Consider the following 26,905-nt stretch of genomic DNA (forward strand, 5'->3'; position numbering starts at 1 on the left):
CTGTTGACTGAAGAGGTGTGGAGGATTTATGAGTCTGGGGTAATTCTTAGGCCACTGAGGCACATGCGAAGTAGTTTCTGCATTGCTGGAGCTGAGGTGGGTAAGGGACACCATCTGACTACACGCAGCTGTGAAAGTACAGCTGTGGTAGAGTCCCTTGGGGACCGCTGCGTATCAGACCTTCGTGAACTTTGATATTAGGGCTCTCTATTTATGTGTGGTATTTAAGGCAAAAATTGAATTTTATTTTTTTGGATGACTAGAAGAATTTGAAAAATTTTTTTCATGTTAATGGCTTATTTCTATTCTATTTGTATTCTTTCTTTTGTTAATTACCTGTTTGTGCCATTTATGAATTTTCTAATGGGGATATTTGCTGTCATTGATTGGGAAGGACTTACACCATACTCTCTCCTGGTGTGTCATTGCAGAAGGCAGTGGCTTTAACTGAGGCTCTGCAGTTGAGACCGAGGCTTCCCTCTTTGCCTCTCGGTGACCCCGAGAACTTGGGTCTGTGGAGGTCCAAAGCCAAGATTCTGTCCGAATAGTGGTGTGGACAGGCTTCTCAAGTCCTGTAAGTTTTAGTAGAGCCTGGACATGTGTGCTGTACTGCTGATCCTGGGAGGGCCTTCCTGAATTGGCTGGCTTTCTGGGTATTTTTGAGGAGTTTGGACTAATCAGGATTTGGCCAGTTTAGTTGGAGGAGTTACATTTGTTTGCAGGTTATTGACACCCGGCCTTACCACAGCAGTTCCGACACGTAAGGGACAGTTTGTAGTCTTGGTTTTACAGATGTGTGGATTACTAGACCACAGAAATAACTCTCTTTATTTTCATCAGTATTTTATTGGTGCTCACTTAAATATCTAGCAAAAGTACTTTTCTTCCCTATCCCTACCCTTTAACTTCCTCCCGCCACAGTCCCTTTTCATTTTGGCGGGATACCAAAGACAGTAGTCTTTGTGGGTAGGTCACTGCTTTGTCCTTTTGTCCCCTCTGCCTGGCAGACTGGCTTGCATATAAGTGTGACATTTCTGTACCTCTGGCTCCATAACTTCTTTCATTGGACTTCCCCCAAATCCATCTTGCACACACAAGGGTTAAAATGTGATGAAGGGGCTGTTGGTTTCTTAAACTCAGCACAGTCCAGTTTCCAGAATGCTTACATGCATGGTTGAGTGACAGTGTTTTGTTTTACTGATGAGAGCTCAGAGTTCTAAGTGAGATCTTATTGATTTTTGGATGTTGCTTACCCTTACGTGGGCTTCCCTGATGGCTCCCACAGTAAACAATGCGGGAGACCCCGGCTCGTTTCCTGGGTCGGGAAAGTCCCCTGGAGAAGGAAATGGCAATCCACTCCAGCACTATTGCCTGGAAACTCCCATGGACGGAGGAGCCTGATAGGCTACAGTCCATGGGGTTGCGAAGAGTCGGACACGACTGAGTGACTTCACTTACCCTTATGTACCAAATTCTGGAGGAGGAGGAAGCAATATAATGTTAGCTGATAGTGGCTCATTTAATTATTGGAATGCCTGGGACCGCGAGCCTAGAATGGACAACGTTGCCCATTTCTCCTGATTCCAAGTCAATGTCCTTCCTCTCTCACTCTCTTTTGTTCATGATATAAGAGAGAGCACTTGTCACGGTAGAAATGGAGGCAGGAAAGGGGATGAAAGTAAACTGTTGCCTGCCACTTTATTTCCTCATTTCTGAAGTTGTTTGAGGTTGCGTAGTTGGAATTGTCTTCCTCTTTTCCGGTGATTACAGATAACTTGAAAAGTTACTCTAGATATTCTTTCTGTTTTGCAGATGAGGTTACTCAGAGCCAAGGGAGAAATGAGAATATAAGGCAGTTCTTTCCCCCCCTCCTTGGTGGGCGCTCTGAACAACTGTGGGTCATCCGCTAGGATTCCTGAAGTACAATAGGAGTGCTCTGTCTGTTGCAGTTAAAGTTCCTGCCCACTCCTGGCCTTGGTTCTGGGGAGTCCCCTGTGGTGGCAGGGTGCTTCCTCCAGAGAGACTGCTCTGATCACCTTTCCATCATTTCTGCCCACTCCTCTGGCATGTGAGTAGTGGCTTGAAACAGCAACGGTTTAATTGTTCATGATTCTCTTTGTTACTCACATGTCTGCGTTCAGCTCGTTGGTCTGCTGGAGCTGCTTCAGCTCAGCTGGACTGGCCAGGCCTTCAGGCCTCTCGCTCCGTGTGCTCCTTCATCGTCCAGGAAGCTTGACTGATCTGCTTTCCGTTTAGACTCAGGAACTCTGCAGGAGGGTGAGAGTGGAACCGGCAAGGGCACGTCCCAGGCCTGCCTGGATTCAGGAGGGGGACACAGATTCCACCTGTGATGGCAGGAGCAGCAGAGTCACGTTGCAGAGCGGCAGGGACGCGGAGCTGCGGTTCATTGGTGGCTATTTCTGTACCAGTCTGCTGCAGAAACCTCAGAGATCTGAAAGCTGAAAGATGTCTTCCTTTCAGCCGCAATATTCTGAGGTCAGATTTAGAGCAATTGTTCTGTGGTCAGATTTAGAGCAAAAGATACTCCTGGGCCATAGTGAGTATGGACATGCTTGGACAGGTCCTCCTGCTTCAGAATCGCTGTTCTGATTATTCTTGAAGATCCCATGCTTGGGAATGCTCCTCCCATGAGAACTGTGAGGAAGAAATTGTAGAGTGATGATACTGGAAAGGTTGTGTAAATGTCACTGGCATCCTCTTAAGGCAGAACTTTGAAACCAGAATTTCAAGGGTGATGCAGAAAGGTTGACCCCTCTGTCCTTGGATCGGCTTGAGTAGGGCTTGAGGCTGCTGAACCACCTCGGCCAGCTTCAGGGCCAGCTGTGGTTCTCATTTTCTCCCTGCATTGAACAGATGTCCTCATTGTCATATAAATTATGGCATGAAAAAAGTCAGACAGCCTTGCCCTAAAGGACACAGCAGCGCTCTGGGAATATGGCTGGCTGAGGACACATACTGTTTTCCTTATCAGTCAGGGTTCCTGGGTGCAGACAGCAGAAACTGATTCCAGCTGATTTAACCCACGCTTTTTGTTGTCTGGTTCTTTCTCTGTCAGATTTATTCCCAGATCAGTAAACATGTGAACCTGTTTTCCATATCAGGCACTGAACTTGGGTTTCAGGTATACAAAGACAGTCTTCTCTATGGGAAACTCCTTCCATATAAATAAGATGTTTGACCTGCCTTGTTTCTATCCTACTGCAGATAAAGGGGAGGGTCTGTTTATTTCTGTTGATTGGTTAGGAATTTATTATTTGGTGACAGTCTTACCAAAGGGAGAATTATAATCACAGATTTATAGTCTTTCTTGATAGTAAATTACTTGTAAAGCTATTTTAATCCCTGTTAGCTTCTAAAAATCTCCACTAGCCATCTATAGTATAGTATCCTTATACTCTCTGCCTGTTGCAGGCAATAGAAAAAAAAAATCCATATTGATCCAATATCCTGTTTGTTTGTAGTTTTGTCAAAATATCTGAATACATGGTGACAGGTTGCCTTTAGGGTTTAGTTTTTTGGGGCCTTTGAGAAAGAGAGGTAAAGACAAAAGAGATCAGAACTAAGAAAGCTTCTTACTTAGAGAATGAATGTAGAGGAAGAGGTGCTTAAACAAGCAAACAAAAAGGCTCATGCCTACAGAGATTCAGAAATAGCCCTTAAAGTATTACAGAAGCTGCCTCTTTCTACCTTACCATCCACCTCACCTTTGATGGCCTTTCTGGGGTGTTCATTGTCCTCTTAAATGTGGGGTGCACTGTTGAGAACGGGTCATGTAACTCAATCTCAGACTCTGAGTCATTGTTGCTTATAGATACTTTGAACTTTTATAGAACTCTTTAGTGTATTTTGTCAGTAAAAGATCAAAATATATACTTGGACTGTTTTTAAGATAGCTGCAGATGTTTCTGAAGTAGAGTGTGTTTAAATCTCATTTATGTAGGTTAAGTCACATTCTGTTCCTTGTGTGTGTGTTCATTTATATAGTAAAAGTCCTTTAAGGACCCTAATTTATTTTTGTTTAATGTGAACGCAGTGTGAAAAGGAATCTGTGCGTGTGTGTGTATTATATAGAAATATTTATTTTCAAAAGTGCAGTTTGAGTAAGTCTTAATTACAGTAACATGTTTTATTTGCCTACAAAGGTTAGCTACTGTCCTGTCAAATTGGGCTTTTGCAGAGAGGGCCAGTTTTAGTGTCTTTCTCTGGATAGTTTTCACAGTGATTCTATGTTCTGTTATTGTCCTTAGCATTTAATCTTTTATCACTTTTTCACCCTGCAGAGAATATGAGTGATGTACGAGTCAGTTTCAAACACACACATGACAGGTGGTGTTCAGCCTTTGATTTGGGGAGCTTGTAAGCATTGAGCTAATTCAAATTTATGATCACGCAGGTTCTTCATTTGCCATATAAAGTAGCATTCATAGATTCCGGTATTTTGGGGGCCACCTTTTCTGCCCACTACCATTTGCCTCTGGTCCCTATGTAATTACACCTGTCCCACATGCAAAATACATTCACCCTCCTCAACATTTCCCAGAAGTCTTGGCTCATTACTAAATCAGCTCAAGTCCAGACCTTGTTTAGACATCGTCAGCTCACCAGTCCCAGGTCTCGTCATTGGAAGCATCTCAGTCAGGTATGGGTGAGACTCTTGAGTATGATCCATCATGACACCAATTTCTTCTCCATCTGTGAACCCAGTAACTAGATGATGAATTATCTGCTTCCAAAAAATTTATGGTGGTAGGTTAGGCAGTGGATAACCGTTAGGGAGATTTTCATTCAAAAAGGGAGGAAACTGACGGCAGAAAGGAGTGAGCAAACAGTCCCAAACAATTTCAGAATCTAGCAGGGCCTGCGAATGGTCCTCCACCTTTAAACCTTCCTTAAAGACAGGTTTGTAGGACATGAAAGAACTTACTCATTTACAGCTGCTGCTTGTTTGGTGCTGAACCTCTTCCCAAAGGTTTTTCTTCTACCAACAGTGTATTTTGCTAGTGATTCTTTTACCTGGTCATCTGATCACCATATTATCATTAAAAGGATAAATATATGTGTACAAAAATAAAACCTCTAAACTTTTCCAGTTTCACATGAACAAAAATTTTAACTGTTTTTGGTGTCACTAAGTACTTTTCATAATTTTTTCTCAGTTTTGTGTAACTTTACATACCCTTGCCATTTTTTTGTATTTTTTCTTGATTTGTGTGATGTCCTTATATAGTTAGTTTTTGATTTTATATTGCAAGAATTTTCCAAGTCTTTATTTAATTTTTTAAAGGTTTTTTTTTTTTTTGCTTTTTAAACACCTTTTGCATGTATAGTTTGAATATCTCTTCTCTACTTGCAATCAAATTAAAAATTATTATTATTATTATTATTTTAAAAGGCACCCAATAGGACAACTTCTGTGGAAAATTCACATTGTACACTGCTTATTTCTGACAATGGGCTCCTTAGGAACCACTGTTACCCTGTAGCAAGGCATGTCCCTGAGAGCCACTGCTAAAACCCCATAGGAGCCCCGTGCTCCTGCCCTGTGGTCCTGTCCCGCCAGCGCAGTGCTCTCAGCCTTCCAGTCTCCTCAAAGCCCTGGGCCGAGTGGGTTGAACCCTCTAACCCCTCTTCTGAATCCACTGAGGCGGGAAGGGGTTTGGATGGGAGAGATGTTGTTGGAATAGGTAGATATGTGTATGATACATTGTGAAAAATGAGTGTTGTAAAATGTATCCTTAATATGTACATGCAACCAAGATGTACTAAAATGAGGAAAAACCCAACTCTGTTACAAAATTTCCATATAGTAAACCCCTACACTAATGATTTTGTAAGATTTATTGACATAGACAAAAATATGATCTGTGACTAAAGCACGTTGCAAATCAGTACTGTGGTCTGATTTTGATTGTAGAGGGAAAAAAAATATCTCTGTGTAGAAAATAGTCTGCAACTGACAACGATTATTTTGGGATAATTGGACTTTTAAGTGTATATACAAGTTTTTAAAACCCTATATACTTATAGGTATATATATAATATTATATATTTTTGTTTATCTTTTCTGAATTTTCTGGCTTTTCTGTAAAGGACTTTTTAAAAAATAATGTAACATAAAACATTAATAATTTCTCCCTTCCCAAGCCAAATAAATTGCCCCAGAGAAGTGATGGTTTGGCTTGGCTGTGTTATTAACTTGAAATTGACTGTTCCATGATGTTTTTAGCATCATGGTTGTGAAATGCTTCATATTCTTCAGTCAGTTGTTCATATTACATTTGAGGGGAAATGATTTTTATTAAACTAAAGAATTAAACTGTAACACTGGAAAGGTGCTGATATTTTAGTATTTTTCAATATATCTGCCGAGGAGAATGATTTTTATAGTGGTATTTTTACACGCAAAAGCCTTAGCACCTCTGAACAATATAAACTGAAAGCACGGAGTGCTGTTTTCTGTTCTTTTGGAGACAGTGAGCAATTTGTGGTTAGTAACAACGTTGGATCATTTTTATTTACTTTTTCTTAATTCTGAGAAATTCTTTGCCACCTCTCAAAATATTACGTTAACTATATGTTAAAGCAAAATTTCCTACGACTTGGTGTGAATTTCTTATGCCCTCAGAATCCTACCTGTTTTATAGTACTTGAAACTTTTACTTTTTATTTGTTATTTCTTAGGTAAACGCAAAGCACTGAAGTTGAATTTTGCAAATCCACCTTTCAAATCTACAGCAAGGTTTACTCTGAATCCCAATCCTGCAGGAGTTCAAAACCCACACATGTGAGTATTCCTGGTAATCAAATAAAAGGCTCAACTCAAGCAAAGGTTTTAAAGTTATTGTTATTTTATCAATTTTTGCAAGTCGAGGGGTTGTTATTTCTCTTATTTTATGGGCCATTTGAAATATTGCTATTTGGACTTAGAAAAGCTGTTGATCCTGTAGTCTGAAGTAGGCAAACACAATTTTCCTTTCTAAAGTTTTACTTGAAGGAAAGAGCTGAAGATTGAGATACTTTTATAGTGTTTTAATTTCTCTCATTGAACACTGAGAGTATTGTTAATACCCCTCCTCCTGGATTTCCAGTTGAGTTGTGAGTAGTATTCAGAAGGCTTAACGCTCCTCTGGAGATGTGCACAAATCACCCCCACTCACGAGGTGGCAAAGCCGGCTCCCGTTCTGAACATACCTAGTGCCCGTCGGGTTTCCGCGTCACAGTGAATGGAAGGAGCTTGTGCATGTCACTGTGCAGGTGTTAGTGACTCTTTAAAACCTGAAAAATAGACATGACGTTATATTAATAGCACTTCACTGAAAAGTGTTAAAAATACATTGGTTAATTTAAAACAATCTTATTACAATAATATTTTACAGAAACCTTTGAATCGAAGTGGAGTGATGTGTTAAATAATAGTGTCTTCTCCTCAAACCTGGCAGGAACATGAAGGGTCAGAGCCAGCAGGTTTACACTTCTACTCATGTCCAGAAAGAAAAAAATTCCACCCATTTCTAGTATTGAGAACTATAAAGCAAGTGGTGGAAGACACAGTTAAAAAACTGTCAGATCCATTATTTTATAGCTTTGTAATAATTCCTCAACAGTTTGCATTCAGACTTTATTAGACTACAAATACGTTTATTCTTCCTAAAGGGGCTCATTTATTGCTGTATTCGTTTGAAATTTGGCATGCACAGTATTTGCACAGTTACAATGGCAACCCACTCCAGTATTCTTGCCTGGAGAATCCCATGGACAGAGGAGCCTGGTGGGCTACAGTCCATGGGGTCGCAAAGAGTCGGACACGACTGAGCGACTTCACTTCACCTCACTTCACACATTGGTAGAAGAGCGTCTTGCAGTAGGAATGCTGAAAACATGTTTAAAGCATCAGTACCTAGAAGGAAGCAATATATGTGTGGGTATGCTCTTAGGCTTACACCTGTTACCTTAAGGGAAATGAAAGGTATTTAAAATGAAAACTGAGTAGCAGTTTATTTGGCTGGGCATGGTGTCTGTCAGCTTTATTAGGCTACTTTATTAGACTGCTGTTCCCAATGAGGTTTCTTGTCAGAGCTCAACCTTTTTACCTTCTCTGAAACATATTGAGGAAGGAAATTCTTAGTATTGCCTAATTAGTCCGAGCTCCAGCAGCAAGGAAACACTCAAAAGAATCTCCTTCCTCTTTTCCTAGAATTTCTAGTGAAAGCTAGTACAAAGCAAATTCCTGAACAAAGGCCATTTCTGTTACCTTGGTTGCTAACTGAATCTCATGTTTGACATCTGAGAAAGAAAAGATATGTAGTAATCGCTGAACTTTACAAATCTTTCGTGTTTTTTTTTTTTTTAAGCACCCTTGGACAAAGAGAAAGACAACCTGATTTGCATTTAGAACTTAGGAAAACATTCCCATATCTGTACTCTCTTCTCTCACGACTTTCTTCATGTCTAGGGGAATTCATGGACAATTTTTTTTTTTAAACAGTAAACAGTATGAAAGTAAACGTTCTTCCAAAATTTAAGTCAATCAGGCCCCTCCTTTCCCTCGGCCCTTTCTCTTTTAAACCTACTACTTCATAGTAGTCCTGTAACCAGCTAGGTTTCTTTTCTATCTCTTCTCAGCAGGTGTTAAAATTTAAAGAGGACACAGTAATAGACATTTTTACTTTGTGGTAGAATCTTTGGAATTTGATTCTGGTATGTGCACGGTTTAGACTCTGCCGTTGAGTTTTGTTATTGCACTGGTCTGTTACCTGGATTGGGAATAGGCAACTACTAAAATTGATCCTCGTCAAAGACAATTTTTCCCTGCTTGGTGGACTGGCATACCTCCTACCTCCCACCCAGCTCCGTGGGGCTCCTTCTGTGTCATCTCAGGCACCAAAATCCGTGGCTCATCACTGTTCAGGATAAGTTTGCAATTAGAAAATACAGCTTGCAGTGTGTAAGGGTTAGTTGCATGTGACTCTTTGTGATCCATGGACTGTGGCCCACCAGGCTCCTCTGTCCATGGGATTTTCCAGGCAAGAATACTGGAATAGGTTGCCATTTCCTCCTCCAGGGGATCTTCCCCACCGAGGGAAGATAGCATCTTTGTGCCAAAATGTTTCCTTCTCCTAAAATATCCTTGCATTCAGTTTTGTTTTGTTTTTAACTTTAGTTGTAGATATAAATATAAAACTTTAAAAATGAACTTAGAGCAAGATTAGATGAAACGTAAGCAACTAATGAAATTAAGATTCATCCCAGGCACTAGTTTCAGATCATTTTTGGCATTGTTTGGGTGCAGGATTCTGTGGAAGATTGAGAAAAAAAAAGCGTCCTTACTTTCTGAGAAATAGCAATTTAAATAAAATTTCAAGAAGACAGCCCTTCAGGAAGTAAGGCATGGGGTGATACAGATCAGATGTCAAATGAATGGTGCGGGAGGGGCAAGAGCACTTCCAGATAAACAACCTGGAGAAGTGTCGCCGAGGACCAAGGTTTGAACTGGGTTTTGAAAGCCCGGTGGAGGAGCTCAGGTGGAGAACAGGGGGAGAAGGGCATTCTGCTGAGTGTCCGCGCACGATCACTTTGAGGGCGCCATGCTGGGTCCGTCTCACTGTAGTGGAGATGCTACCTGCAGATGACCTGTTCCTCTCTCACTTTTCGCACTTGGTCTTTATTGTCGGTGTTCCACAGTTATATCAGAGTGTGCTTAGGTTTGGGTCACCCTTCCGTGTACCGGATGAATGGTTTCAGTCTGAAGATTCATGTTATCTGTTTCCGAGTTACTGCTGCTTTTCTTTTGAAGATTCTTTGATGTTTCTCCTGTTCTCTCCTCCTGGAATGTGTGTTATTTCGTTTCTCTGAATTTATATTCTGAATTCATATCTCTGAATTCCCCGAGTGTTTGACTTTTCTATTTTTTTAATCTTTGTTTTCTTGCTTTATATCCTAGGAGATGAAAAAAATTTTTCTGGCCCTTCTATAGAATGTTCTGTTTTGGCAATTGACTTTTATGTCTAACAGTTGATTCTGGCTTTTTTCTTGGTATTTTATTCTTAATTTATGGATGTAAAATCTGAAATTTAAAAATTCTCTTCTGTTCTCTAGGTACTCTGTTTCCTCAAGGGACACTGTTTATTTTGTCTTTCTCTTTCATGTTAGCTTTTTTCCACATGTCTAGTAATTCTTGCTTGTCCATTGATAGTTAAAGATGAGGAACTTAGAAAGCTTATTGGAGGCTCTGATCATAGACGGTCAGCTGGTGGGCTTGCCTTGACTTTTCTGTGAATGGTTTGAGTACTGGTTGTTAGGCCTGGAATATTCTCGATGCCATACTGAATAGGCCAACATTTGCCCTTGTAGGCTTTGTTTTTTCCAGATAGTATGTTTATTTTCCTTAGAGACATGTTCTCTTTTCATCTGGGGTTGAGTGTTGGGGGACAGGAGATGCTGGGTAAACCTTTCTTTTAGAGTTTTAATCAGCTCTTGAGTTTCTGGGCCTTCTTCCTGCCCAGCTGTGGTTCCTTTCTGAGGTCTTGTTGGGAGCACTACCTGCCTCTTGTCTCTGCTCTGTGCTTCTCTCTTACCATGTGTTGTGGGTGGCGATTTTCTATATTTCAATTTTTTTTTAAACTCTTATTATGGAAAGCTGTAAATATATCTAAAACTGGAATGTGGTAGATGAATCATTACGTATTTATCAATCAGCTTTAGCAGTTAATATGGCTACTATTATTCCTCTGCCCTCCCTAGTTTTAACCAAACCTCAGACATGTTATTCCATCTATAAACATTTCAGGATGTGTTTCTAAGAGATAAGGACTCCTTTTAAAAAACACAATTATAATATCATTTTAATATCAAATAAGTGATTACTTCATCACTTTTTTTTTTCCCCAGTAGTTTGAAGCAGGAGCTAAACAAGGTTTTATACTGCTCTTGGCTGGTAAGTTTTTGAAACTGCAGAGTCCCTTCCCTTGGAATTTGTTAGTTTTGGTTTGTCTACATATTTCGGTGTGCTTCGAGGTATTCAGAAATTTGCCTAAATCTCTGTTTCTTTATTTCCTTTTGTTTTTTTTAAGTCATTCTTTTCATGTGTGTCCTTAAAAAGAATAAGACCACCCAAACAAGAAACCTTGGTTTTTAATTATCGCTGGTTAAAATTATAGTATTTCCGACATACACACAAAAAAATGACATAGTAGAGATTCTTATACCTACTACCTAGATATAACATCTTTAACATTTTGCCCTTTGGCTCTTTAAATGAAAGATTAAGCTGTAAAATTACAGAGTACAAAGAAAAATGAAAGGAAAAAATGTGTATCTGTCTTCCTTTACATTTCTATCAGGATTGGATCATACTCAGCATCACAGATCTTTCTGAAACCCCACGGGTGGTTTTACGAATGTGGCAGACGTATGCTGAAGTCCTGTTCTGTATATAAGATTTGACAGGAACAGAAGCAGGTGCTCCACTGCCGTGGCCTGTGCTTTCATCGCGTCACCTCTGAGTGACGCGTGAGTGCTCTCAGGGTGCTGAATCATTTGGAGCGCACCGCATACCACTGTGATTCTAAAAAGCAGCCCTTTTATCTTCGCAGCATATCAGGATTGTAAAGAAGAAACACTAACTCAAAAGCTAATGTTGGAAATAAATAATGATGAGTAAAGATACATTTGAGGGTTTAAGCTAAACATTTTGAAACCATATGTTGTAAATTTAAGGGGCTTTTTTTCTGTTGAGACCAAGAGGATCTCTAGGATCTCATTTATCTTTGTTACATTGGAACAGAAAAAGGCTCATTTGTGCCCTGGAACATCTAGGAAGTAGTTTTAAAAGAAGTTTTGAAGTCACCAGTTAATCACTAGTGTTAATTCCATTCTGTGCCTACTTAGTAGAGCTGCAGCTTAGAATGCAGTTATAAATGACATAGGCTCTTATTCCTGGTTAAATTGTGGGAGCTTTATCGTTTACTTCTCAATTTATTATGTTCTCAACTTATTATCTTGGGTCAACCTTTTCATTAATGTGGGAGTCCTGGTTTCTGCCTCAGCATCGTCATGGCATCAGCGTGTCACTCAACTCTGATCTCAGTTCAGGCACTGAATTAGGGTAATGACTTACATTATTTTATATGGTGAATGGCAGGGAACGGGGAGAGAAAATGAATAGGTATCAAGCCAGTTTCGTATTCCTTTCTTGAAGTAAAAATCTCATGCATGAGCCTGACAGGCTGTTTGTGGAAGTGGGAGAGGGTTCTGTGGTGTTGTCTACCTTCGTTCCCCAGAGTAGTCCCAGGACATCAGTCAGCATGAGTGTAGAAGGGGCTTTCTCCATTTGAAGTTTAATGTAATCATAGTCATTTGGAATCTCTACGTTTCTATGGTGGGGCTCTTTTACATGATGGCATAAATATTTATAGGTACAAATTAGTGCATGTTCAGTTGCTAAGTTGTGTCTGACTCTTTGTGACCCCATGGACTGTAGCCCACCAGGCTCCTCTATCCATGGGATTTCCCAGGCCGGAATACCGGAGTGAGTTGCCATTTCCTTCTCCAGGGGATCTTGCAAACCTAGGGATCGAACCTGCGTCTCCTGCATTGCAGGTGGATTCTTTTTTTTATTTTTATTTATTTTAATTGGAGGCTAATTACTTTACAGTATTGTGGTGGTTTTTGCCATACATTGACATGAATCAGCCACAGGTATACAAGTGTCCAACCTGTCCCAAACCTCCCGCCCAATCCCATCCCTCTGGGTTGTCCCAGTGCACCGGCTTTGAGTGCCCTGCTTCATGCATTGAACTTGGAGTGGCAGTCTGTTTCACATATGGTGATATACATGTTTCAGTGCTGTTCTCTCAAATCATCTCCCCCTCCCCTTCTGCCACAGAGTCCAAAAGTCTGTTCTTTACATCTGTGTCTCTTTTGCTGTCTTGCATGTAGGGTTGTCATTACCATCTTTCTAGATTCCATATATATGTGTTAACATACTGTATTGGTGTTTTTCTTTCTGACTTAATTCACTCTGTATAATAGACTCCAGTTTCATCCACCTCACCAGAACTGATTCAAATGTGTGTTTTTTTTTTAATAGCTACTATTCCATTGCTGTGATGTGCCACAACTTTTTGATCTGTTCGTCTGCTACTGGACATCTAGGTTGCTTTTGTGTCCTAGCTATTGTAAACAGCATGCAGGTGGCTTCTTTACTGCTGGCGCCACCTGGGAAGCCCATGCCCCTCTGTGCTTCGTCGTGTCCAGTGCTCTGTAGCTCCACGGACTGTAGCCCGCCAGGCTCCTCTGTCCATGGAATTTTCCAGGCAAGAAAACCCCCGATTAAAAAATGCCAAATGTGTCAGAATCTGTGGGTTAATCTACTTATTTTTGGCTGGCTTAGGTTTACTGCAGCAAACTTTATTTTTCTTACTGAAGCAAAATATGGCTAACATAAAATTGGCCATCCTAACCATTTCTTAGTGTGCATTTCAGTGGTGTTAGCTGCATTCATGTCGTTGTGTGTCCACCACTACCATTCATCTCCAGAACTCTTTTATTTTCTCAAACTGTAACTCTGTGTCCATTGAACACTAACTCCCCATTCCTCTTTCTTCTGGTCTCTGATAGTTACCATTTTAATTTTATTCTCTGTCTCTGAATGTGCTCACTGTAGATACCTTATGTGAGTGGGATTATACAATACTTGTTCTTTTCTCTCTGGCTTATTTCACTTGACATGATGTTGTTATACTCCATCTGTGTTCTGATATGTGTCAGAATTTCCCTCTGAGGGCTGAATGATACTTTATTGTATGTATATATATAACATTTTGTTATCCGTTATCTGCTGATGTGTCCATTATACATTTTGGTGTTGCCGACTTTGACTGTGGTGAATAGCCCTACCGTGTGAGGTGATCTCTCACAGCGTTCGTTGTGGTATGTCTCACAGTTCAGAGGGCTTGGATCTCGTCCTCAGTCCCCCACTTGACCTCAGCCACGGCTCCCTTGGCGGTTGTGGTGCCTGGAGGGTCGTGCTGCCAGGCGCGGGTCCTCTGAGCGGGTCCTCTGTTCCTCTCCACCCTGATAGTCACTCATGTAATCTTAAGCCAGACGTTTATAGCTGAGGCATTGGATGTTAATTCTGGAATATTTATTTAAAGAAACGAATATGATAAATGCTGTTGATTTGCCTGTCTCCTGAAAATGAATTTCATTTTGTGTTTAGTTTGGTGTTCCCACTAACTAAACTAAATCCCTGGTGGTTCATATGGTAAAGAATCTGCCTGCAGTGCAAGAGACCCGAGTTTGATCCCTGGGAGAATGAAACGGCAGCCTACTCCAGTATTCTTACCTGGGAAGTCCTATGGACAAGAGGAGCCTGGCGGGCTTCAGTCCAAGGGGTCACAAAGAGTTGAACTCGACTAAGTGACTAACACTTTCTTGGTGTTCCCACAGCATGGGAGGCTGTGGCAGGTTAGAAGCAGGTGAATGACAGAATCTGACTTATGTTCTGCACTGATGATTCCGGCTGCTCTGTGGAGTGTGTTGGAGAGAGGCTAGAACAGACTTAGAGAGACCCAGTAAGACTGCACTGGTGTAGCAGAAATGTAATGGATGGTCATGATGTTAGGTGGATGGCAGGGGAGGCACAGGGAAGTGGACAGATTCTAGAGACTGGGGAGGTAGCATTCATTAATGAAATTACTGATAATTTGAACGTGGCTTGTGAAGAGGGGAAGGCTTTCATGGTGACTTCCAGAATTCTGGCTTGAATGACAGGTTCAGTGGCTGTTACTGAGATGGGGACCATTGGGTCTGGAGCTTCAGGGATGAGGGAGCCCAGAAAAGCAGGAGTTCAGCTTGAGGTGTGTTAAGTGTGAGTTGACTGCAAAAGCTCCCAGTGGAGATCCCAAGGAGGTGAACATGGCACACACTTTGGTGTTGAAACTGAAAATGTGGTGCTGAGAGGGAAGAGTGCAGGTTGGGGGCAGAAAGTGGGGCGTTGTCGCCAGTGGATGAGACCGTTGGTCCAGGGCTGGAGAAATGCCTGAAGAAACGTGGCATTCAAAGGTTGGGTACAGGAGGAGCAATGGGCTGAGATCGGAAAGACGCTTGAGAGGCAGGAATTACATCTGTAAAGTGTGATGTTCTCGGAACAGAGCATCATTTCTGGGGGTGGGGGTGGGGGTGGGAGGTCCACCGAGCCTAGTGTTCTGAGGGTGCTGGGAAGGCTGTTTCTACTGGCGAAGACTCCTGAGGCACACTTTTAACTTACCCTGCTTGGGGGGATGGGGTATTAGCTGCCAGTGGAGATTGGAGCCCAAATAGGGAAAGGATCTTATGAAAATTTGTTACGTGCTGGTTTAGGGTAGCCTTCCTAACCTTTCCTGTAAGGAGCAGAGCCCAGAAAAGCCATTGCAGTAATAAGCCTTAAGTGCAGCCGACAGCGATCAGCGCTTAGGGGATGTGCAGCAAGATGTAAATGTGAACATCTGTTGCATTCTATTACTCTCTCGCTTTGTGACTGAAAACAAAGTACTTCTGCTTCATAAATCACTACTACTTCAAAATACTGCAGACTTATACAGTCAGTATTTTCTGTTCACTGAATATGAATATCAGAATCTGAATGTTTATCTTTGGATTGTTTGAGCGACTCTTCTAGAAATTTTTCCTTTTTCAGCTTTTCCTTTTGCCTCATCTTGTATCTTAGCAAAGATACTCATTTTGTTAGTAGTGCCAGGAAGCAGGCAGTTTCCATGGCAACCGACAGATTGCGTTTACTGTGGAAATTTCCTGAATTAACAGAGCTGCATTGCAGAAGGATGCATAAAGCAGTGTTCATCTAGAGATCCTAAGAGCGTGGACACAGAAGAACAGTTGCAGTGCGGTGCAGGGTATGTGTTCCGTTTGTTTTCCTGTCTGGGGACGCTTACGCGTTGTATCTATTTATATGCTGAGGAGAGAGTGAAACAGCTTGAGGCATTTTAGTGTGTGCTTGCTAAAATCAAGGAAGCTCTGGGAAGGAGGTGGAAGGGATAATTTGGGAAGAAAGAAATGTTTGACAGCATCCGGAGGAAGTCAGGATAACAGTAAATGAGGGAGAAGAACATGATAATGAAATAAAAGGAGAAAACACATTTCCAGCTGATTAGATGAGAAAGGGGTCTTATGAGAGGTAGCTGTGGACACAAGAAGATACTTATTTATCAAGGGAAAACGAGCAGGCCTTGGCAGGCTCTGGGAGTCACACTTTCCCGTGCAAGCAGGAGGCCGCTGCTGAGGTAACGACTGCTGCTGGAGGCCCCGCCACTGTGAGGGCACCTGGGCCGGGTGGCATGTGCAGCCTCGTGCCCTCACTGCCCTGCACGGGGAGAAAGGGGGGAGCCGCAGAGGGGTCTCTCCCGGGGCATCTGGGCAGGCTTTTCCAGAAAAAGCAGGAAGTGCATCTCAAGATTAATTCCTGGAAATAAAACTATAGGATCTGGGTAGATAATTGAAATTTCTTCTCCTCCAGAGCATAATGGTAAATTTGAAAGAGAAGCGATGTGAGAACTGAATGGATAGGACTCAGGTCGTTTAAATGATGAGTGATGTTTAGCTGACTAGATGTCATTTAGATTGCGCAGTCAGCAGACTACAGCCCATGGGCCAGGTGTGGCCTGCTGCTGTGTTTTGGAAAATCAGGTTTAATTGAGATGTAGCCATACCCATGTAGTCATATATTTGCCACAGACACTTGTGTAGATGGCAAAGCCTGACGTATTTATTGTCTGTCCCTTGACAGAAGAAGTTTGGTGGCTTGTGATTCAGACAGCATGTGGGATTCCTAGGGCTGCCGGAACAAATTACAACAGACTTGGTGGCTTCAAGCAACAGGAATGTGTCCTCTCAGGTTCGGGAGGCCAAAATCTGAAGTCTCGGTGCTGGTGAGGCTGTGCCTCATCCAAAGGCTCCAGAGCCACCACTCCCCAATGCCCCCCTGCCCCGCCCCCCGTCCTGTTTCCAGCTCTGGGAGCTCCTGGCGTCCCTTGGGTTTTGGTCGCACAATTCCAGTTGCCACCTTCCAGACCTCCCTGTGCCTCTGTGTGTGTCTCTGTTTTCTCCTTTTCTGTCTCTTCTAAGGACACTCATCCTTACGTTTAGAGTCCTCCCTACTCCAGGACAGTCTTCTCTTGAGACCATTTTCCTACTTACACATGTAAAGATACGGTCACCTTCTGAGGTTGCAGGGGGATGTGTCTTCTGTTGGAGCCGTGATTGAACCCACTGCACGTGGTGTTGGAGAGCTGAGCTTTGGCTTCTTGGACCATGTGCTGCGTTAAGAAAAGCCAGTTCCTGGCAAGTTTCCTTGGGAAACCTATGAGGCAGATACTCTGAAGTAGACTTGTTGACCTGCTGGAAAGGATGTTAAACTAACTTTTCAAGGACAGGACACACAGGCGCAGTTGCAGTCACAGCACACGGCCTCTGTGATGCAGACAGAAGCAGCTGGGCGGAGGTGGTCCCGGAATATTCTCAGGAGAAGTGTTAAAACATTCCTGGGAAACCACGAGCATCGTCTGCTGTTAAACATCGCCATCCGTCTCCTCAACTGCCACTCCCTAGGAAACAGCAGACTGAATCTGGAAATGTATTGAGAGGTGGTTGGAACCAAAATAAGAACCAGCGTTTTGAGAGATTAGATTATGACAATGGGAAGTGTGTACATGATTTAAAATAAGTAAGTTTCATACACGAGCGAGTGAACAGAACCATTAATTGGAGGCTTGACTCTGGTTGGAGAGCCTCTGTATTGTCAAGAGAGCGTATAGACTGTTGGCCTGGGCAGGTGAGGCCGGTGATGTCTCCTTTACCTTCTGAACACATTCATGAGCCGTGGTCGTGATGGTGGATTTCTGTCCCTGCAGCCCTTGGAAGCCTCAGTCAGTGTGTTTGGGTCTGTTTGGAAATGTTTCAGCAGTGACACCTGCCTATAGTGAAGAATCAAATGTAGACAGGGTATTCTAGTGAGATAGGTGGAGCTGCCGAGAAAACTCCCTTTGCTCTGTGATCTCAGGGACCCCTGCCTAGTGCCTGCATCCTCACCTGTGCACCTGAAAATGAAGCCCCTGGGGTAGACTTGATGGAGATAATCACAGAATTAAGCAGCGATGGTTAGAAGTGGATCCAAATTAGGGTTCTCCAAGAATAAGCAATACAAGCCAGCCTACTATGTAGGTGTGTCTTGGTCTCACCATACGTGGGTACAGAGGAGGAACACTCAGCCCATTCCGGGCGCTCAGGCACAGTTTCCTGAAGAATGAGACTAGATGAAGCTCATATTTTCTTTCTAATGGGATTCTGTTAGTCTGTGACTCTGTATCTTGAATACCAAACTGAGAAGTTAGGAAGCAGTAGGAATGGGAGTTCTCTTCTCTTCTTCCTTTAACAAGATATTTTATGTGTTAAGTGCCACCCATGGTGAACTGTATGCTTTAGAGAAGAATTCAAACCCACTACAATGACTTTAACTTTTAATGTTTCTATTGGCACCTAGGTATACGTAAGGAAATAGAATGAGATAAGGTTTAAAGCACATAGGTTAATCATAGTTTACACAAGCTAACAATTTAACACTCCAAGGTTCAAAAATATACTAGGTTTTAGTAGATATGTAAAATACATACTAAATGTGTCTGCTAATTTATTTCTATAAAATCTTTTTTCTCACTGGACAGTTCACATAGTAATAGTGTCAAACATTAGCTATAGGTTAGGAATGAAAGTGGTTCAGCCTCTTGGTTCATATTTGTTTGAGGAACTAAAATTCTGATTTTGTAAAAGTAATTTCATATTTGTAGTACAAAATGATACGTGAGTAGCAGCCACCTGCTAAAACATTTAAGAAACACAGGTGAAAATATGAAACATAGAAAATTAAGACAACTTAATGCTAAATGCTATGTCTGATCACGAATAACAGTACAGGGTAAAGAAAAAAGGTACCCAGGGTTTCTCTTCCAACATTGCTGCAGAGACTGCCTGTGGTAGGGGACCCCCCCCGAGCCTCTGGTCTCAAATTCAGAGAGCGTCTTCATTCCCTTTTCTGTCCTGCCCACTCTTGGTAACCACAGAAAGTAGCTGGGGAGGGGGGTAGGAGGAGGAGACATGGATGCTGACCTGTTCCGCTGGGTAGCGTGGTCATTCTGAGATGTGTTGGAGGTGGATGCAGGGGAGGATTGGAGCAGCAGATGGACTGAGAGATGTAGTTTGTACGTGCCGCTGTCAGTCGAGAGCACAGTGCTGGAGAACAAGGAGGCTGGGGGCGGTCCATCTGCCTTGGGAGCAGCCAGTGTCCTGATTGGTGATGCGCTGAGCCCTGGATGCCTCAGACTGCGTGCTTTCAACTGTAGACGTGTGACAGGCACACCCCGTTCACACAGAGTGGGGTCCAGGGAAGCCAGTCTGTGTCTCTCCCTCTCAACAGTTTTATCAAGGGGTAATTGACACAGAATAATCTGCACGTATGTAAAAGTGTACGTTTGCTAGGTTTTGCTGTGTGTGCCCATGAAGCCATCACCACAGGTAAGAAGGCAGACATGTTCATTATCCCCAAAGTTTCTTCCTGCCCCCTGATGGTTTTTCCATCTAGACATTTGATTTGGTGGTTCTCTCCATTCTTTAGTTTTTTGAACACATGGAATGCAATCATAAGCACTGTTTCATTGTGCTTATCTGCTCATTCTTGCCTCTCTGTCATCTCTGGGTCACTTTGAGTTGATTGCTTTTTCTCCTTGAGATGGTTCCTAGTATCTTGCTTCTTTGCATACTTGATTTTATATTGCGTGGCAGATATGGAGTGCTGGCTATTTTTATATCTTACGTATTTTTGAGCTTTTTTCTTTGGTTAAGTTACTCAGAAATACTTGGATCCTTTGGGTCTCACTCTTTAGCTTTGGTAGGCGAGACCGGATCCTTCTGTGTGCTTTCTCGAATTCCCTGTGAATATGGAGTTTTCTACTTTGCAGGCAGGGATTGTTGTATGAGCTTCGGTATCCTTCCCTATTATGCTTTTGGGTAGCTCTTTCCTCAGGCTTATGTAGGTTCCTCATAAGCTTGTGCTGATCAAGGGACCCCTCCTGCATGTCTCTGGGGTTCTTCTGTGCAGCTCTCTTATCCAGCACTCTGCCTTGAGAACGCAGTCTCCCCAGACTCCCAGACCCAACACCTTCACGTGAGGGTCTGCCTGAACCTGCCCTCCCTGTGCTGCAGTCTGTGCAGTCTTCTCTAGGTAGTAAGTTGGGGTACTGCAGGGCTCACCTTGTGTATTTCCTGCTTCTCGGGTCTCACTGCCCTTTGGTGCCTGCTGTCCAGGGTCTTCAAGACCTTTCCATATATTGTCTGATTTTTTAGTTGTCAGTCTGTCTCCTGATGCTCCATAGTACCCTGAACACAAGTTTCATAAGACACTCATCGTGAGATGGGAGGAGAGGTATGGAATTAGGGAATCATATCTTTGATGCTTGAGAAAGAGCATCTCTGAACAGCATTCAAAATCACGTCTCACATGGATGATTAGCATTTGTAATAAAGTAGAAGAAATCATGGCACTTCTTAAAAAGGATTGGAAAGTATTGAGGAGAGAACAAATTTGGATGAATAGGCAACAGAATTACTGCAAAGGGTGATAGATGAGAAAAAAAAAGACGGTGCTAGGAAACTGAAAATGCAGTGGTGGAGTGAAATCCGTATTGCATGTGGAAGTGAACTTAGATGATACTGCAGGATGGCCAGAGAATGCGGTGGGAATGATTGATTCTAAAATGCCCCAATTACTGCATTTTTTACATATATAATTTCTTAAATACAATCGGAAGGTAAACAGCACCCTGGAGAAATATGTGTAGTACAGAACAAAGGGTTGATAGGGATGTTAACAGGAAAAAAATTTTTTAGTGGAAGCAGTGGACTTCCCAGGTGGTGCTTGTGGTAAAAAACCCACCTGCCAGTGCAGGAGATGTAAGAGATGAGGGTTTGATCCTAGGTTGGGAAAATCCCCTGGAGGAGGGCATGGCAGTCCACTCCAGTATTCTTGCCTGCAGAATCCCATGGACAGAGGACCCTGGAGGGCTACAATCCATGGGGTTGCAAAGAGTTGGACACTGCCGAAGTGACTTAGTACAGCATAGCAGAAGCAGCAACAACAAAACAAACACAGGTGTGAGAGCGCTTTGGTTAAGGGGATGTTATCTCAGGTGGTTAACCAAAGAAGAAACAGTTATTTACTGAATAGTTAAGAACATCCGACTCTGAGAGTAATAGATCAAAATGCCTCCTAAGAGTGATCTAGTCACTGTTGAGGTTGGCCTGAGAGAAAAGGTGCTGTGGGCCCGGCCCAGGGGGTTCCTGCCCTGGTCCTGCGCGGTCAGCGCAGACAGACTCCCCAGGCAGTGAGATGCAGCCACGTGGCCCGTGTAGTTGCACTCATGTCAACAGTGCACTCAGCGACATCTGTAAAGCAGAAAGTGTGACAGGTCACTGTGTAATAGTACCAGAAAATGCGAAAGGTGTACACTGAATTGTTCATAGTGCTTTTCTCCCATTATGATTGATTTCCTTTCTTAAATTTCTCTTCTGCCTGTGTAGCTGCAGGAGAGATTAGGATTGGGTAATCCGGTTGGAAGAAGGGGTTCAGGTGCTTGTCCTGCTGCTGAATTTGCACAGCAAAGCCCTGTATGTAATAAACGTGCCGGTGGTGGGGGGTGGGGCTAGAGCCATCCCTGGTCACTTTGGCTGTGCCGTTCTGTTTCTTTAAAAAAACAAGCCCACCGTCCTGTGTACAAAGCCGCGGGCAGTTACTAACACACATTAGATAGAAATAAAACTTTTCTCCGTGCCCAGTCTGATTATGTTCCAGAACATTATGTCACCGTTCTTTGACTTTTTAGGTATCAGTAGGATTTCAGACGGAGAAGGCAATGGCAACCCACTCCAGTACTCTTGCCTGGAAAACCCCATGGGCAGAGGAGCCTGGTAGGCTGCAGTCCATGGGGTCGCTACGAGTTGGACATGACTGAGCGACTTCACTTTCACTTTTCACTTTCATGCATTGAAGAAGGAAATGGCAGCCCACTCCAGTGTTCTTGCCTGGAGAATCCCAGGGACGGAGGAGCCTGGTGGGCTGCCGTCTATGGTGTCGCACAGAGTTGGACACAACTGAAGCGACTTAGCAGCAGCAGCAGGATTTCAGAAACTCATAGATTAGTCTGGGTCAAAGAAGGAACAGTAATTAAAATACAGTCGTGATGATTCAGTATTAATGGACAAGTTGCTCATTTCTGTCCCAAAGAACAATTATCAGAGAAAGTACTCAGCCATACAGATGGCCAATAGGCACTTGAAAAGATGCTCAATATCACTAATTACGAGAGAAACACAAACTATAATGATGTATCACTGACCTGTTAGAATGGCCATCATCAAAAAGTATACAAGTAGTAAATGCTGAAGAGAGCGTGGAGAAAAGAGAATTCTCATACAGTGTTAGTGGGAATGTAAATCAGTGTCACCACCGTGGAAAACAGTATGGTGATTCCTTAAAAAACTAAAAAAGCTACCATATGATCTATCAGTCCCACTCCTGGGTATATGTCTAGAGGAAAAAACCCTCTAATTTGAGAAGAAACGTGCACCCCAAGGTTCATAGCAGCACTGTTTATAATAACCAAGACGTGGAACCAACCCAAGTGCCCATCAACAGATGCTTGGCTTACTCAGCCATGACAAAGAATAAATGACTGTGATTTGCAGAGCCATGAATGAATCTAGAGAGTAGTATACTTGGTAAAGTAAGTCAGACAGAGAAAGGCAAATATACATGTGTGGAATCTAAAGAAATAATACAAATGAATCTATTTACAAAACAGAAACAGAGTCACTCAGAAAACAAATTTATGGTGCTGACACCCCTCGCCTTGGGGATGGCGTAACTGTAGCATGTTTTTCTGTGATTTTCGCAGCTCTTTTCCTGTCTAACTGAGAAAGTGGATCTCTGGGTAAAAATCACGTTCTCCTGTTCATCTTTTTCTTTCAGCAGCTTTATTGAGGAGGTATCACCCATACACCATACAACTCACCCATTTAAGTTGTATGATTCTATCACTTTGAGTATATTCAGAGTTGTACACCTATCACCTTACTCAATTTGTGAATGTTTTCATTAGCCCGAGAAGATAACCCACATCCCTTATCTGTCAATCTGTTCACTTTCAAAAAGAAAAAAAGGAGCTTATCCAGAAGCCATACAGCAGGTCTACAGTAAGCTGAACCGTTTGCAGAGATATTTATAATTCTAAAATTTGATCTTTGTGGCAGTATTATAACTGTTGTTTTTGTGTGACTTTATGTAGCAATGAAATATTCATTTCATTTCTCAGGAATGCTAATGGTAAATGTTATGTGATACATTGTAATCATGAGTGATAGCCTTTGCTGTATTCTGTTGGCTGGAAACAAGCCTCAGGTCCCCTCTGTGTTCAAAGAGAGGTGCTTACATAGAGATGTGGATACTGGGAAAGTGGAGGTCACAGGCACCACCTTACAGCCTGTCTGCCATGACCCTCAGCAGTGGGCCAGTGCTGACTATCTCACCAGTGATTAAACTGAGCCATAGAGATTTTCTTGTCGGTGGTCATAGAACAGTAGTCATTATATATGGAACTTCTTTATGTTAGAGTATTTTCTGGCTTAATCTCTCTACCCACTTCAATGGAAAAGTAGGTAGAGACCCACTTGCTTCGATCTGATTCCATCTTAGGCAGTTCAAGCTTTACACCTGAATGGTCACTTATGCCACTGGTTTCTGGGCTTCCTGTGACTCAAGATGCTAGGTATATATAGTACTGGTGAAAGTGATTTGTAAACTGAAAAGAACTTGTATGGATGAAAGCTGGCACTGTGACTTACCAAAGTTATGGTTTGAGAATCTGGCATTTGGAATGCTGGTTTACTAAGTTTTTATTTAGACAAAGTGTATTAACTTTTTAATTATAACCTTGACTCAGATGTTATTATTACTGGTATAAATGATTATTCTGGGAGAGTGATTTTAAAATTCTAAGTACACGAGAAGCTTAAAAGTAACTATAAAAAACAGTCGTGCTAATCTGAGAAAACTTCCTAAATTTTGGAAGAAGAAATAGATAACCGATCATGTTCTTGCTTGTATCACGAGATCAAGTTTTAAAAGTTTCTGATCATTTACTATGAAATGGAAAAACTGTAGATAATATTCAGTGGAGTCTTTTTCTTTATGTCTGCTGCACTCTTTGGTTTGATACAGCTCATTCCTACACATGGGTATGTGTGCAAGAGAGAAACCAAAAAACGTGATTGATGTAACATTTTTCATTGGATTTGGTTTTTTACGAAGTATGGGAAGTTAATATTTGATCTCCAGCTCACATTTTGGAGGTGCTTTTTTTATGTAATGAAAATCTGTAACAAGTGAGTTCTTCTGTCCATGAAGCTTTTTTTTCCCCATCCATTGCTGTCTGCTCATCAAGGACTGAGAGGCTCACATGGCAGTGCTCCTCTTGGAGCCAGCTGGCTAGCTGTTCACCTGTTCTCCCTCCACAGCATGGCGTTAACAAGGAGCAGGGCAGTACCCTGAGGTGCTAGTCCCAAACTTTGCTGGCATCACCTGGGTGTCTTAAAATACCCTGTTTTCTGACCTCTGTGCCCACATATTCTGATTTGATAGCCATATGATGATGCCTGGGCGTTGGGAGTTAATACATATCCCCAGGTGCTTCTGACGGATGGCAGAGTTTGTGAACATCTAGCTGTATTAAAGACCAAGGACCTGGAATAATCCATGTTGGGACAAGCAGGATAAGAGATTTTTGAAAATAAGGTTCGTAGCACCTGGGATTCTGGATTTGATAATGCAGTTTTGCAAAGTCTGGAAAAGATCTTGTATTTGGAAATGAAACTGGTGTGCAGTAGGAGTTTCTTCCCTAAATGGAAGTTTGGCTTTATGAGTCCCATTAAATCTGTGTTTGTCAACTCCCTAAGTTTAGGCCTTTCTTAACTCGGTGTGTGAAAAACCAAAATGGCACAAGCAAATGAACAAACAAATCCCCAGAAACTCAGACTGTTTTGGTAACTAATGAGGAAAGAAATTTTCCCACACATTAATCAGTGCTAGCTAAAAAAGAAAAAATAAAGTCGAAACCTATTTAAAATGTGGAAAAATTGCTTCCTAATATCTTAACAGAGAGAGACTGAGAACACACAGCATTGAGTCGTCAGGAAAACTGAAGATCTCCCCTGAGCAGCACTGGGATTTCACTGCAGAGGACTTGAAAGACCTCGGAGAGATTGGACGAGGAGCTTACGGTTCTGTCAACAAAATGGTCCACAAACCCAGTGGGCAAATAATGGCAGTTAAAGTAGGTGATGCCCGCGGTTGTTCTGGGTACTTTAACCCGTGAGGCGTGGTGTCTGGGCGTGGCGGTGCCGCTGCTCTGCCCCTGCTGTTGTGGTTACCCGTGGGGCCACACAGCTCTTCCCCCCGGTTCTTCTGCGGGCGGTGTTCTTAACTGCTGGCATGTTTTCTCCCCTCTGGAAACATGAATTGTGACCTGTGCATGTTCCCTGCATCCCTGGCATGATGCATTAACGTGTTTTGAACTCCAGGCCCTTCCGCTGCCAAGGTGAGTTCCGGTCGGGCGGCCGCACCCTGGGGACCTGGGCGGTGCTGCGGGGCGCCAGGCGGGAGCCGGACGAGGAGGCTGCGCTCTGGGTTGGGCGGGGTGCGGGGCTAGGGCTAACAGCAGGCTCACTGACGGTTTCCCGGAAACCACGCACATGCTGTTGCCACTAACCTCAACCTTACTCGGTCCTGACCGGCTCGGCTGCTCTGTGTGTATTTCATCTCCATTCGGTAGGGCCCCGCGCCCAGGGTGTGCTGACACGCCTGCTCTGCGACGGTGCTGTCGCCTCTGTCAGTACCGTGACTGTCGTGAGGGCCATACGTGCAGCTTGGCCCGAACACGGTACCTGGCAGGCTGACGTTGGCACCTGGGAGGAGCCGAGAGTTTCCACCTGACTCCCCATGTCAGTGTAGTTGTTCATCTGGTCATTCAGATGTTTAACTGACTGTTCCCTCTCTGTAAGATATTTCAGGAAAATTGATGATGGCTGGGGGCAATTTTAAATGAAAAAGGGAAACATGAGATAAGGCCACACTCTCATCGAACTTAAAATTCTTGCGGGAACAAATACTTTCCCAGTTTGTAAGAATTGAGAATGGTTTTGCAGACAGATAAGCGAATCATCTTCCTGTTAGCCCCCCGACTTGAAAGGTTATCAAAATGACTTGATGAGAGGAGTTGCCTGTTTCCTGCTTGACTTTTGGGAGTGGATTTGTGTCACATTAATGTAAAAACGCTTCCTGTATTCAAGTTTATTGTGAGTGAAGTGTTACTCTTTTAGCCTCCTTCACTGTTGAGCAGTTTTCTTTGCTGGGTTGTGTAAAACTGATGAAAAATTGATGGTGGGACGAAATTGTAGGATTCTCCCTATGGAGCCTAACCTGTTTTTGGCCGTATTTCTTTTACAATGTGGTGAGAACTATAGACTTTTTCTTGGGAAGATGCTTACATATACAACATCTTGCATGTAACCATAGACCTCTCAACATGCACAGGCTGGAACCTCTGCTTTGGGTTATCTGTTGAATGAAAATGATGTTTTCCTTGGAATGTAAAATAACTTCTCTTTATGTTGTGCACTGTAGTGTGAGTGGGAAGAAGTCATCTTATTTAGACTGCTTTGCACAAGCTTTGCATTGTCCTTATGTACTGTCCGTGCATGCCACTCACTTTTACGTGGCAGAGGTTGAAGG

The 26,905-nt window shown here is 42.7% G+C and overlaps 1 protein-coding gene across 1 annotated transcript in view; it reads left to right on the forward strand.

Moving 5' to 3' along the window:
• Positions 1–26,905, forward strand: part of MAP2K4 (mitogen-activated protein kinase kinase 4) — a 77,757-nt gene that overhangs the window by 22,446 nt on the left and 28,406 nt on the right. The window contains exons 3-4 of the mRNA XM_068976847.1: positions 6,703–6,805; positions 25,274–25,448. Coding sequence (XP_068832948.1) covers positions 6,703–6,805; positions 25,274–25,448 — 278 coding nt within the window. The remainder of the gene's footprint in view (positions 1–6,702; positions 6,806–25,273; positions 25,449–26,905) is intronic.

Source organism: Capricornis sumatraensis, chromosome 8 (genome assembly GCF_032405125.1).
Source record: "Capricornis sumatraensis isolate serow.1 chromosome 8, serow.2, whole genome shotgun sequence".
Lineage (NCBI taxonomy): Eukaryota > Metazoa > Chordata > Mammalia > Artiodactyla > Bovidae > Capricornis > Capricornis sumatraensis.